At 35.3% G+C, this 15436-nt stretch overlaps 3 protein-coding genes across 3 annotated transcripts; all 3 read left to right on the plus strand.

The window, feature by feature from the left end:
* The first annotated feature begins 2580 nt into the window (after positions 1–2580).
* LOC131655914 (putative expansin-B2) lies at positions 2581–3650 on the plus strand. Its single transcript, XM_058925711.1, has 2 exons — positions 2581–2775; positions 2948–3650. Exons 1-2 carry the CDS (start codon positions 2595–2597, stop codon positions 3580–3582), a joined length of 816 nt encoding a protein of 271 aa, XP_058781694.1. The 5' UTR covers positions 2581–2594; the 3' UTR covers positions 3583–3650.
* Positions 3651–11386: 7736 nt separating this feature from the next.
* LOC131658182 (uncharacterized) lies at positions 11387–12832 on the plus strand. Its single transcript, XM_058927507.1, has one exon. The coding sequence runs from the start codon at positions 11387–11389 to the stop codon at positions 12830–12832; it is 1446 nt and encodes a 481-aa protein (XP_058783490.1).
* A 1525-nt stretch (positions 12833–14357) lies between these two features.
* On the plus strand, positions 14358–15121 carry LOC131655915 (heavy metal-associated isoprenylated plant protein 46-like). Its single transcript, XM_058925712.1, has 3 exons — positions 14358–14472; positions 14591–14669; positions 14787–15121. The coding sequence occupies exons 1-3, from the start codon at positions 14464–14466 to the stop codon at positions 15044–15046; spliced, it is 348 nt and encodes a 115-aa protein (XP_058781695.1). The 5' UTR covers positions 14358–14463; the 3' UTR covers positions 15047–15121.
* Positions 15122–15436: the final 315 nt, after the last annotated feature.

Genomic DNA, 15436 nt, shown 5'->3' on the forward strand with positions numbered 1-15436 from the left:
GGGAAATACTCATTCAGAAAGGTAGACTCCATTTGTTGCCATGTGGTAATACTCCCAGCAGGTAATGAGTAGAACCACTCTTCAGCGTCATCAGCTAACGTGAATGGAAACGTAACCAACTTCTTGGCTTCTTCAGAGTGTCCTTCTATCTTCAGAGATGTTGTCATAGTAAGAAACCTTTGCAAATGCTTATTAGCATCTTCATTTATTCTCCCTAAAAATGGTTTCTTCTCCAGTTGTCGAATCGTTGCTGGGTGTAGCTGAAAGTGAGCAACATCGACCGGTTGATTTACAATTGTCATCCGGCCAGCTGGTGCATTTGCTCCACCATAATCACCTAACAACCTTTCTACGGGAGCTGCCATCGTTTCAGCCTCCGAATCTGAATGCTCAAAATGAATAGAGAGAAATTCCTCGTTATCAGATTCCGAAGCTGTCAGAATGTCTTCTAATGCTTCAAGTCGTTCTTGCTTCGCTTTTCGAAGCCTAGCTCGCAATGATCGTTCTGGTTCTGCGTCAAAAATAAATTCTGCTGAGGCTTTACCTCGCATACAAAGGTTAGACGATTATAAGTAATAAGCAAATGAAATACCAGACAAATAAAAATAAAAATTTTAGTTGCAGAGCAACAAAAATTCAATTGAACTATTTTTTAACTTATAATTTGGCAGTCCCCGGCAACGGCGCCAAAAACTTGATCGGAAAAATAGCAAGTGTACTATTTTTACCGATGTAGTAATAAGAGGATTAATTTTCCCAAGTATCGAACTCGCGGACTGCGTAGGAATTATACGTTTTAGAATAGTGCAACGGAATAAAAAGTCATCGGGGGTTTGGTTTTTATATTTAATTTAAAATAACAACTTATGCAATGAAAGAGTTAAAATAATTTGCTTAATGAAAATATGCTGGAACAAGTCAGGACAGATGTATGAATCGCTCTGCAATGAAATAATCACCGATTAACAGATTAACTTTAGAAATTCTCACTACCGACACCAAACATTGATTTCCCCTAATTCCTTAGTGAAAACTTCTTGAGATTAAAACCCTCTTTTAATTCCTTAACAAGATGATTTTACCTCAAGATTCTACAAGACATAGCCTGGATAATATGGTCGCTACACATTAAACCCTTATTCCTAAGTGATTCTCAATTATAGCGTTATGATTAAAAAAGCGTTGAGGTAGTTTGTCCGACGAACCCTCAACCGTATATCAACACATATATTTTCCAATATAAAGAAGCAATAAGCACTTTTAATCATAAACTGAATTTCATAAAGATAATCCGAAAACTAACGGTAAATTATAGTCATTACATCACATGATTCAGGGACATCAATCCTAACAAGTAAAGAGTTTAGCTACTCATGACAATTATCACGATAACAATGAATAAAGATGAAGACATTACAATTGGTTGAATCGGAATTGATCTTCAATCGCGGATGCTTTTGAAGATTTCTTCGCTCCAAGCCTTAATGCTCTCAATCTCTATTTTCACGTTCTCCGACTGTCAAAAAGTCATTTTCTTCTTTCCAAACAGTGACTAAATACCTCACAGCAAATATTCTCATACGAAAAGTCCATCATACCCTTACTTAAGTGACAGATTTCATAAGTTAAAAATCAGAATTTTTCTGCGCACATGTCTGACACGGCCGTGTCATGGGACACGGGTGGCCGTGTCAGACCCCTGACTTCTTGGTTCCAAGATTTCTCAACTTTTTCTCTTCAGCATGTCTGACACGGCCGTGTCATGGGACACGGGTGGCAGTGTCACAACTCTGTCTTCTTGGTTTTCATATTTTCAAGTTCTTCTCTTCAGCAAGTCTGACACGGCCGTGTCCCATGACACGGGTGGCCGTGTCACAGCTCTGTCTCACCAAAATTCACTTTTTCTTGCCTCGAATCGTGCCCTGTATCTGCATAACTTAAAACACTACCAACACAAGATCAAAAGCAATGGAAAAACGACAGAAACTAGAAAAGATAACACACCAGATTCAAATACAAAGATAAATAAAACTAAACAAGAACTAGACTAAAACGACTTAAAATACCACCGAATGAAGTGCTTTTCCATTGATTCGAACATAGGAACAAGGTGAAATTGGTGGCCGATCAACCATGCTACCATAACCAAAGACATCTCACCTCACATGAACAGGTCGTAAAACCACCATACAGGGCCTCTCACTATTGCAAATGGTCCCTAAACACTATCGTTGCTATATTACCTACAAATCCTCTAAGTATCCTCTGTCTTGCAGTAGGGACTCCATGCACCCCCTGTACTTTTTGGACAACACAAATATTAAAAGATATAGAAAATCGCATAAATTTGAAGTTTTAAATACTTTTCAATAAAAAAATACATTATTGAGTAAGAAATATTGTCTATATTTAATAATAAATATTTATATTATTTGATGTTAAAATTAATTATTTAATTTATTAAAAGATTGTTTAAAATAACTTTTACTATTTTAAAAAGTATGCTACATATTACAAAAATATTTTTCTTTAAATAGGGTTATTATATATTGACAGAATTTCATCCACACAATACTCATTTTCAAAATTACATTATGAATGCTCTTCTTCGTTGCATGATTTCTCTTGTATTACTCTTTTCTCTTCAGGTAAATCCTTGTTATTGCTTCAAAAGGAATCCATTTAACGTTTCTCATTTTGAAAAGGATGATGATGATAAATGGAAAATGGGAAAAGCTACACATTATGGACCTCCAAATGGTGCTGGATCAACAGGTATAAATAAGTATTCAATATAACATTCATGCATGGAACTCCATATTTTTTAAAATAAGTGCCTCTGGATTTGATATTATTGCACAACTACCGATTGAATTGAAATTTAACGAAACAAAAACTATTGTTGTTCTCATATTTAAATCACACACGATATGATTTTTGTGTGTAGGAGGTGCATGTGGATATGGTGATACTGTTGAAAAACATCCTTTTGATAAAATGACATCGGCTGCTGGTGGATCTATTTACCGTGGGGGAAAAGGTTGTGGTTCTTGTTATAAGGTGAAATGCACAGAACATAAAGAATGTTCCGAAAAATCGGTGAGAGTGGTTATAAGTGATGAATGTGGAGGATGTAATGAGGGTCATTTCGATCTAAGTTGCACTGCCTTTGGTCGCCTTGCCAAAAAAGGCCAAGGCCATGTTAAAAATCTTCTCGATGCTGGAGATATTAAGATTCAGTACAAGAGGGTTGCATGCACGTTTTGGAGGACAATAGCATTTGAAACTGATAAAGGAGCCAACCCATATCATTTTATTGTTCAAATACAATACCAAAATGGATATGGTGACATTGAAAAAGTTGAATTGAAGGAAGGACATGGATCAAAAAAATGGCTTCCAATGCAACATTCTTGGGGTGCAAGATGGTTTTTGAGCAATAATGGTGTAGAGCTGAAACCTCCATATTCTATTAAGCTCACACAAAGTGCAAATGGAAAATCCAAGACCTTTAAAGCTCGTAAAGTCATTCCAAAAAATTGGAAACCTGGCAAAGTTTATTGGGCACGTTCTAATTTATAGTGTTTTTATGTATACGAAGATTCCAGCTATGAGATATATAACATTGTATATATATATATATATATATATATATATATATATATATATATATATATGAGGAGGGTTATATTTACTCCAGGAGTAAGTTATTATAACTTACTCCAAATCCAGGCCATTGATTCTTCTCAATCTAATGGTTAGAAATAATAAGTAATAGTTTTCTCTCTCCACATTTAATTACTTATTATTTTTAACCACTAGATTGAAAAGAACCAATGGTCTAGATTTGGAGTAAGTTACAATAACTTACTCTTGGAGTAAATATAACTCTCCTCTATCTCTGTCTCTCTCTCTCTCTCTCTCTCTATATATATATATATATATATATATATATATATATATATATATATATATATATATATATATATATATATATATATATATATATATATATATATATATATATATATATATATATATATATATTGAATTGTTTGTACATAATCTCAACGAATAAATATTATATTATTATTTTATAAATAGATGTTGAATATTATTTTTCACTAATGTTAGAACCAATTGTTAGTAGAGATATTACATAATAATATATAGGTTGAGATATGTTGGCATATTATTAATATCTTTACTAACTTCAGTTAGGCCCCTAAAAACCCGACTCATCAATTCTCGTGTAAATAGCAAGGAAGGTGGCGAGTATGTGACCTATCTCGACCCAATCCTCCTTAGTTATAACTTATGGAAAAGGTGTCAAGCAACATGTTAGGGGAATAACTGAAGTTTCCAAGCTACTATGGAGGAGTTGTGCCACCTTAATGAAATTTTGCAAGTCAACATTTTGCATCTCCGACAACAACGACATGAGGTCGACACACAGGAGAGCCCAGAAATCTTATATTAGTATCCCTTTCAGAGAAATTTGAGACGCGCCTGTGCCAGAAAACTTCAAGCCGCTGTCGTTGGTAATTTTGATGGAAACAAAAACTCACAAAAGAATATCATTGCATCAAAACTAAGATGGAAATAATATGTGCCATTGACTCCCTTAAGTGCATGGTTATGCCTGAGACTTTTAAGGAGGCGGCGTTGAGATGGTATATAAACCTCTACCTAGGTTCTCATTAACTTACTATGAAGATCTCTCAAGGAATCTGATTTTTTAGTTGTTTATGAGTAAACACTGAATGGTCTTAACATCTAGTTCGTTTATGGTCTTCTAGGGATACTCTGAATCCTAGAGAGACTCTAGTCCGGTTTAATAAAAGGTGGTCTACCCCAGCCAAGAAATGTTTGTGGGAGCTTTTTAGAATGGACTGAAAGCTTAGCGTAACTCCCTTATAAACCCAACAGTTATTTTAATAAATAATTACGCACAAATCATCACATTGGTCTCACATCTTCATATAAACATCATAATAACCATTCATTCTCCGTAACACAGATTCTTAAATAATTAAATTCACAAACCTTTAAATAATATTAACATATAACTTTTCAAACTTCGCAGCGGAATTCATAGCCTCGACTTAATTTCATTTATTCAAATAAAACTTCAAAAACCTTGTAACTATTAAGGTTGACATCAAAAAAACTTCTCAAATAACATTATTAGTAAGACTGTAATTTTAAAAGAACAACAACTTCAAATTCAAGCGTTTCCAACCCGATGTTACGTATCAGAGTAAGACACCTCTAAATCAAAAGAAACTATTAAAGTACTCTGAAGCTATCCTCTAAGCTTCAATGCATTATTCTTGATCACGTGCAAGTTGCCCACGTTTCGAGGCAACATTTCTAAGAAAAAAGGGTGAGTAATTACAAATCATTATAGAAGATATAAGAAATAATCGTAGTAGTTGCACAACAATGATCAAATATTTCACTCTTCAATCATACTTCACACACTTACTTACAATATCAATTAATCATTTCATTCACCTCATGATCACATCAATAATCAACAATCATCACACAAATCATCATTTAATCACACATCATCAAACATCACTTAATTCAATATCTTGCAATGCCACAAAGGATGCAATGCAACGTCACTGACTCATGCATATGGTGCCAAAACTTCACCGATAACTCAGTCATCTCTATCTCCAAGGATCCCCACCAATAAGATCGATTCCTGCTTGGAATCAGAATACTTCATAATATCGCACCCAATCCACACTATGGGAATGAGGCCGTCACTGGACTAGCGCCATAACACGGGACAAATCATCTTGCAAACATCACTGGACCAATATCCTAACATATGCTATGACTGTATGATGCACAAAGTCATAACAATAACGACCACGACTATTCAAAATACATCATCATTCATTTACTCATCATATCATATAATCATCATCCCATTACATCCACATCAGAATCATATAAATTAATATCAAACCACACATACCTCATATTTATGATGTTATAAACCATCACATACAACACCTCATTACAACAAAAATATATCCCCTTATGATCTTCTTCACAAGCATGTGTCATAATCAAGCATACACATAAGCAAATGACAAAGTTTCATGTTTAATTTCAATAAGCCTCCAAAATCATCCTTTCATGCATCTTTAATTCTTTTAAAATTAAGTATAAACTAAGATAAAGTATAAGCATGCATAATCTCATGAAAGGTTAAAAAATATATAAAATTTCACACTCTAGGTTGTGCTAAGCGGGCCTCACGGCGCTAAGACCACTCATAGGCGCTACAACGTCTAAAGCCACATGCGCTACAACGTCTAAATCCTCCTGTGCTAAGCGCGCTCTGCGATTCTGCAGCAAATTCATGTGCGTTCATCATCCGTCCCCTACGATTTCTTGACCCCAAGACACATTCTAATCATCATTTTCCTGCGATTCATGGCATAGTAACCTATTTCTAACACGTATTTTCCATCAAAAACATCTGTAACTCGGTGGGAGAACTGACTTTTTAAAATATGTGCGGATAGCAAGAGTTGCCACCGACTTTTATTTTATCCAATTAAGAAAGGCTAAAAGAACAGGAAAGACCTTTGAAAGATTTTGAGTTCAGAGGGTAGGTTATACAAAGGGAAGGTGTAAGCACCCTTTGTATCCATGGTTATCCATGGGATCTTAATTGCTTAGCTCACTTATTTTTGTTTGATTTGTTTGAAAGGAAGTGTAGTGTGTGTTTAGAAAAGATTTTGAAAAAGGACTTTAACTTGTAAATAAGTGTAGCCTTTGAAATCGTTTTGAAAAGGAGGTGTGAAAAGCATTTTGTAGTATTGAGCAAGCAATTAAGAGCTACCTACCCTGAGTTCGTCTTTCTTGTTCTTTACGTCTTTCGTTTGAAGGGGCTATCCATACCAATTGTTAGGAAGATAGTCCTTTCATTGGATGTGATCGGGTCATCGAGGGTCATCGTTTTCCATAAGGCTATCCATACGATAAGAAGGGTAGGAAGTCCTATGAATTGATGAGAATAGTCATTAGGGCAACAAGTAAGGATACCTTAGCAATCGAAGGGACTATCATCATTTAATCGAAAGCAACATCGAGGGACGGGATCATTTTATCGTAGGCAACTCGAAGGGACTATGATCTGTATTCCGAGGGACTATGATGATTTTTATTCGTAGGCAGCAGGCTAAGGTATCCTTACATTCGAGGGACTTGACTATTTATTTGAAGGCATCATAAGAGAGGAGTTACCCTAAAGGTGTGTATGTGTAGCAATCACGTGGGTTAGATTCAGATATTTTACAAGGACAAATGCCACATGTTGCCTACCCCAGTATGGTTTTTAGATCATTAGACGTGGAGAAAGATCTTTTCAGGCCTCGAGAAAAGGATGAAAATTGCTTGGTCTTGAAGTACCATATCTCAGTGCAATTGGAGCACTAATGCACCTTGTTAATTATACACGTCTTGATATATCATCTGCGGTTAATCTATTAGCAAGATACAATTATTCACACACACGAAGACAATGGAACAGAGTCAAACATATATTTTGCTATCTTAGAGACGCAGGTTACTTGTCAGATCCTCACAATGGTAGATTAGAAATAGGTTATTTGTTTACATGTGATGGTACAACCATTTCATGGAGATCTAAAAAACAAATCATGGCAACAACTTCATAAAATTCTGCATAACTATTAGCACTACATGAAGTCTCTTTGAAGAAGATATTTTAAGCAACGACTACAAAAAATATCGTCCCACATATAAACATATGCATGAGGGGGAGAAATACATATGTTTTGCACTCTTTTTCCCTTCACCATAGTTTTGTCCCACTGGGTTTTCTTAGTAAGGTTTTTAACGAGTCAATTCACATTAAAAGGATATTGTACTCTTTTTCCTTAACTAGAACTTGTCCAATTGGGTTTTCTCTAGTAAGGTTTTAACGAGGCATATCCTCAATGGACATCCAAGGGGGAGTGTTATGAGTAATAGTAAATAGACGTGAATGTTCATTTTCCCCAATCTTTTTATATTCCTTAACTCCTATAAATTAAGTTCATAACCTTTGTGTATTCCTTGAGTTAATGATTGTTATAGATCATGTACTATAAATATAGATCATGTTTTGGTTAATTTGATAACAATATCAACATTTTAAAAAACATAAGATTTCATTTTTGGAATTGATAAAATAGAGATACTATATTTTTTGTAAATTTAAAAATAGATAATTTTTTTTTGTAAATTTAAAATATATATATATATATATATATATATATATATATAAATAAAAATACGCTCTCTCTCTCTGATGACGAAACGGGGTCGGGGGAGGCCAAAGTCTACGGTGCCACCGACGCCGGCGAGTCAACCTTCACCGGAGAAGTCACCGACGGGGAACACGAGTGTGCTGAAGGGAGGACGTACTGAGGAAGAAACTAGCAATGACGGCTCGATTAGGAAGGAAAAGGATGCGCGAACAGACGAAACCCTAATTGCAAAGAAAACTGAAGCAATTGTGAATGCATCGCATCGAAAACTATGGGTGGATGTACTCACAGATAATCGCAATCCAACGAAGGGGATGACTATGGAATTTGTGGCGCCAACGATTGTCAACGGGGAAGTGGAAATTGAAATTGAAGAAGATGATGTGACTTCTGAAATTCAATTTTGGGAAAACGCTTTGATTCTGTATGTGCTTGGCACAGATTTGAGCATGTATACGATCAAGAACTATATGGAGAAGAATTGGAACTTTGTACAAACTCCGGATCTATACTACCATGAGGATGGTTATTTCCTGGCTCGATTCAATTCTTTTGATGATAGGGAAGCAGTGTTGATGAAAGGACCCTACACAATTAGGAATATGCCGTTGATTTTGAAGGAATGGAGGGCAGATTTCAACTTGAAGAAGGATCTGCTGCGAACACTGCCTATTTGGGTGAAGCTCCCGCAGTTACCTCTGCATCTATGGGGTGTGAAGAGTTTGAACAGGATAGGAAGCGCTATAGGGACGCCTTTGGTTACTGATGAGTGTACTGCGAGCAAGCTGCGCGTGTCTTATGCTAGAATCTTGGTGGAAGTGGATGTCACTCAGAAAATGGTAAAGGAAATATCCATAAAGGACATTGAAGGAAGAAGGATAAAGCAAGGAGTGGAATATGAATGGCAACCTAGCTTTTGTGAATCCTGTCAGAAGATAGGTCATCATTGTCAAAAGGGAAAGAAAACTCAACAATGGAGACCTAAGCAGAAACCCCCTGATGTGGTAAAGCAGACTACTCCCCTCAAGGTCAATGAACATGATGTTGCTACAATAAATAAGGCACCAATAGATGAGGAAAATGTCAATATTGGGGAAGCACCTTGGACGGTGGGCAGAAGAACAGCAAGAGATAAAGGTAAGAATGTTAAAATTGTACCTTCTGAGATTGCGTGTGACAATGGCTTTGCGGCTTTAGAGGTTTTGAGTGACCTACTAAAGGCCTCTAGCAGTGAGTCATGTTAGTGTCCTGGAACATTAGGGGTCTGAATAATGTAGGCAAACTGAGGGAGATTAGGACCCGTCTCTGTGAGCTAAAGCCTGCAATTATGATTCTTATATAAACTAGGGTGAAACCTAATAAAGCAAAAAGTATTAGAGACAAGATGCAGCTGAATGTTCATTATATTGATAACTATAATGCTCATGACAATGGTAGAATCTGGGTTTGCTGGGATAATGCCAGGGTGAATCTGCAGAATATTGAGTCATCCAGCCAATATATACATTGTAGGGTCACTAATGTACATGGTAGCTTTAAATTCTGGTTAACTGCTGTATATGCTCAGAATTATATTGAAGAGAGGAAAGTGCTTTGGAAGGACATTATTCAGATTCACATGAACTTGCAGGGGGCTTGGTGTGTGATGGGTGATTTTAACAACATTGCCAAAGCCCAGGATAGATTGGGAGGGAGAGCTGTGACTGAGAAGGAATATAGTGATATGCAAGATATGATGTGCAGAACTGGTCTGAGTGAAATGCCCAGCTATGGTGATTACTTCACGTGGTTCAATAAAAGAGCTGATGATCCTATTTACTCTAGGATAGATAGAGTTGTTGCTAACACTGATTGGTTCCAAGATTATTCTGATTGCAAACTGAACATCCTGTCCCCCCAAGTATCAGATCATGCTATGTTGCATTTGTGTGACACTAAGCCTGCGAGAAGACCTCAGAGACATTTCAGATTTAGTAATTGCCTTGCTGATATGGAAGGGTTTGAGAATGTAGTGAAAGCATCTTGGGCTCAACCTGTCCATGGGAAGCCTATGTGTGTTTTGTGGAGGAAACTCAAGAGATTGCAGTATATATTGAGAAGATTTAGCAAGCCTCTGAATAATATTCAGCAGCAAAAGTTAAAAGCTAGAGAAAATCTTCAGAATGCCCAGGAAGCTCTCAGTCTGAACAGATTTGATCCTAGTATCATTGCTAGCATCAAGAACTATACTGATGAGGTGTTGAGAATAAATGTGCTGGAGGATAGTATGCTAAAGCAAAGGGCTAAAGTGGACTGGTTAAGAATGGGGGATGGTAATAATCAGTTCTTCTATTCATACATTAAAGCCAAGCAAGCACAGAGAAACATGAGAGGATTATTAAAGGCTGATGGGTCTGTTTTGCAAGAGCATGAGGAGATTGAATTTGAAGTTCTTGAGTTTTATGGTCAGCTTATGGGAAAGGAGGATAATAATATTCAGCATATAGATATTGAGGCCATGAGAAGAGGACCTCAATTGAGTATGGAGCAGAGAGAGGGGCTTATTAGAAGTATTTCTGAGGATGATGCGCTGCAGGCTTTAAAAGGGATAGGAGATTTGAAAGCTCCAGGCCTTGATGGTTTTGGATCCAAATTTTTCAAAGTCTGTTGGAACATTGTTAGGGTGGATGTTTTGGCTGCTGTCCAGGAGTTCTTTGCCACTGGAACTTTGTATAAACCTTTCAACAGCACCATAGTAACATTGATCCCAAAAGGAGATTCACCTAAAGGTATAAAGGATTACAGGCCTATTGCTAGATGTACAACTTTTTACAAGATTATCTCTAGAATTATGACTGCCAGGTTGGGGAAGGTTCTTCCTAGCATCATAAGCCAAACTCAGGCTGCTTTTGTCCCTCATCAGAATATTCACAACCATATCTTTTTGGCTTATGAATTACTTAAAGGTTATAAGAAAAAGGGTGGAACTCCTAGAATAATGATGCAAATTGACCTACAGAAAGCATATGATATGGTCAATTGGCATGCATTACAGAGTATCTTAAAAGGAGATTGGTATCCCTAGTCAATTCATCTGCTGGATTATGGCTAGTGTTAGTTCTGTTTCTTATAAATTCAATATCAATGGAGAGCACACCAAATTTTTGCAAGCTCATAGGGGTATTAGGCAGGGTGACCCCATATCTCCTATGCTGTTTGTGATTATTATGGAGTACATGAATAGATTGATGTTCAAGATGCAGGCTAGGCCAGAGTTCCATCATCATGCTCAATGCAAGAAACTTTCCCTCACTAATCTAATCTTTGCTGATGATGTATTACTGTTTTGCAGAGGTGATTCTCGATCTGTGGAGTTGATGAAGGGAGCCTTTAATACTTTCACTAATTCTACGGGTCTCAGAGCAAATGCTAGTAAGAGCAGAATGTATTTTGGTGGCATTAATGATGATCTAAAGCATGAGTTACTTAGTATGACAGGATTTACTGAAGGTGCCCTACCTGTTAGGTACCTTGGGGTCCCTCTTACTAGTAGGAGGTTGAATGTTCATCACTATATGCCTTTAATTGAGAAGATTGCAGGTAGAATGCATCATTGGACAACTAAGCTGCTCAGTTATGCTGGAAGGATCCAACTGGTGAAGAGCATTACTAGAGCTGTAGCACAGTTTTGGATGCAATGCTTCCCCATTCCCAAAGGTGTCATAAAAAAGATTGAGGATATTTGTAGGAAATTCATTTGGACTGGAAATCATGAGAATAATAGTAGCAAGAGTCCGGTTGCTTGGATTAAAGTCTGCAGCAGCTATAAACAAGGAGGTCTCCAAATACTGAATATGTATTGGTGGAACTGTGCTTTACTTATGAAATGTTTGTGGAACATAAGTGAAAAGGCTGACAATCTATGGGTAAAGTGGATTAATTGCCACTATTTGAAAGGAAGGGATGTCATGGAGTATGAAATTAAGGGTAGTAATAGCTGGATGTTCAAAGGGATCCTTAAGCAAAGGGAGCATATTGCTAATATGCAACAGGTGTGGAATGAGGCTAAGCTGAAGCATAAATTCAGTACCACAAAGTTTTATAAGTGTCTTATTGATGATGGTAGTTCTGTTGATTGGGCGAATGTGATGCAAAGTAATAAAGCGCAGCCTAGAGCTCTTATCTGCTTGTGGATGGCATGTCATATGCATCTACCTACTAGGGACAGACTTAAACGGTTTGGTATCTTGCAGGATAGTAACTGTGTTCTGTGCAACGAATCTGAGGAATCCCACAACCATATCTTCTTTCAATGCAGGAAAACTGGAAATATATGGAAGAATATTCTAGAGTGGATTGAGTTAAAGCATCAGCCGGTTAGATGGGAGGATGAAATTCGATGGATATCTACTATTGCCAAAGGCAAGGGATGGAAAGCTATGTTGATTAAAGTTTGTATAGCGGAAACGATCTATAGCGTGTGGAGGATGAGAAATGATGCTTGTTTCAAGAATAATGTGGATAATACAAACATTGTGGAAAAAAATTAAAGATAGCATAGTGTATAGGATTTGGAATATTAGGAAGTTTCGACAACATATCGCTAGAATCATGATGTAGGTTGTTGTTTGTCTTGTTGGTCTTGGTGGGTTGGTTGGATCTACTTGATCACCTTGTGCTTGTATAGTTTTTTGAATTAATATCAATAATATATTCTTTGATTAAAAAAAAAATAGAAAAACTAAAATTCAAAATTAGTATAAAAAGGACAAAAGTTCTAAATTTAAAAATATGTAAAACAAAATTTAAGAAATGGTAAAAAAAAAAAACAAATAAAACTACAGTTAGGCCTTTTATGAGTTTGTCATTTCTACCTGATGTTTATTTGAATTTGATTGTTATGGAATTATTTATTTATTGCTTAATTTTCGTTGATAGCAAGGAAATAATATTATTTTTTGTTGTAACTATTTTTTAAATACATAATATTAAACTATTTAATAAAAAAATTTCTTTTCTCCTTCGTTCTTTTATCAACTATATATAAAATGTAAAGAAGACAAAGACTTTTTCAAAAGAATACATAATATTAAAATAATATTATTTTAAAAAAATCACTTTTATTTTTTCAAAAACTAAATTTAGTTTTAATGACTTTTTCAAAAACTAAATTAGATTTTAATTTCTAGATACTATGGTTTAATGAATTTGTCAATGGTATCCATCGTTTGGGACAAACGAAATGTTTTCCAAAGACAGTGAGTGAGTGACTCGTTTTGAATATTAAACGACGGAATGAGTAAGCAATTGCCTGCAGCTAAGGTAAACAGATTGCAACCATTGACTCTGAAAGTCATTTACTGGCCCACCAACCATAGATATATTTTTCCACAGAGTCAATGCCTATAACATACTAGTACTTTGATTGGTTGAGTTGAGGCAATGTTGTCACTACTCTATTAGTCTAGAACTACGAGGTTCGTTTTTATTTGTATATATGTAATAACTTAATTTTCATAACCTTAAAAATAAATAAATAGGGTATTGCGATTTATTTTTGAACTTACATTCCTTCAATTTAACAAGCGATTTCATATGTTAGGACGAGGCTCTTGCCTTTGCAAGATATATATATTTTTTCCGTTTTAATGTACTAATAAATCTTATTCTCCCACATATATTATCTATGAGTTGCTTTCAATAATTGTTATTAGAAAATTTATTAATTTATCTATGAGTCACAATCTGTAACACGTATCGGTTTTATTAAGAGATTAATGTTTATGCATTATCAGTGTAAAAAGTTTTACACTATCAATTCATTACAACCATTCATAATTATTATTTTACATATAACTAATATAAAAATTAAATATAACTTAAAATCTGATGGTTACAATTCACTGACGGTGTAAAACTACTTTACATCGTCGGTGTATTTCCATTAAATTCTTTTATTAAATTTTTTAGTACAATAAATACTAAAAAATTTATTTATTTTCGAAACTAAAAGTAGTTCGTTGCTTACACCCATATAAATAGGTTGGTCCCTGCCTATAAATACTCAAAATATATGAGTAATTCCTCAGACACTTCCATAATACTTTAAACATAAACTACTCCCACGCTTCATCTAAACAAAGCTTCTTCTAATCCATTTATTTAATATCTCACAATCATTATGGCGAAGGTACGTAATCAATAACCTTCACCCCTTAACTATGATTATATATATATATATATATAAAATAAGTGAATTTTTCATTAAATGAATAATATATCTTTGATTGCAAAATGTTTGCATGCAGCAAAAGGTAGTGATCAATGTGACGATGAAGAACCAAAAAGCAAGGTCCAGTGCCATGAAGATTGCAGTTGGAGTTCGAGGTAATAAGTTAGTTAATTCACTAAAATTTTCTCACCAGTACTACTTTTTAATAAAAAAAACCAGTTAAAAACCATGCTTAATTATCGAAATTGATCATGTGCAAAAAAAATATTCAGAAGTGGAAAGTGCAGCTATAAAAGGAGATAGCAAGGATCAAATAGAGGTAACTGGAGAAGGGATAGATTCAGTTAAACTCACAAGGCTTCTAAGAAAGAAATTTGGCTATGCAAATTTGGTTAGTGTTGGTGATGTGGAAAAAAAAGAGGAAAAGAAAGAAGAGGCAATTGTGGTATGGCCTAATAGTGTTCCTGTTCCTCATTGTAATTGTTCCTTCGTAAGATATTATGAGGATCCTTATAATTGTTCCATCATGTGAATGTCATCAACAGGTTTCAAAAGAAGAATTCAATAAATTATTATTATAAAATCAATAAAACAAGCATAAAGCATATATATGGACTTTTTCCCTAAGGTAGTTGTTAGTTTAACAAACAAATTCTTCCGTCTACATCGTGCATGGCTTTCGTTTAAATGATACATAAGATAAAGTCATGATTCATGAGGCACTAAACGCCAGAGAGATAGAAACAACACGATTGTTTAAAGAAGATACATGAGGTACTTAATAACCACCAACAAAACAAAATGAAACAGTATAGAAGCAAAAGAAACCAACCACAAATACAAAGGGATAAAAGCAAAAAACGACAACAAAACAGGTCGTAAATGAAAACACTCAAGCAGCCATTGATGTAGCTATTGATAT

This window comes from Vicia villosa, linkage group LG3 (assembly GCF_029867415.1).
Source record: "Vicia villosa cultivar HV-30 ecotype Madison, WI linkage group LG3, Vvil1.0, whole genome shotgun sequence".
NCBI lineage: Eukaryota > Viridiplantae > Streptophyta > Magnoliopsida > Fabales > Fabaceae > Vicia > Vicia villosa.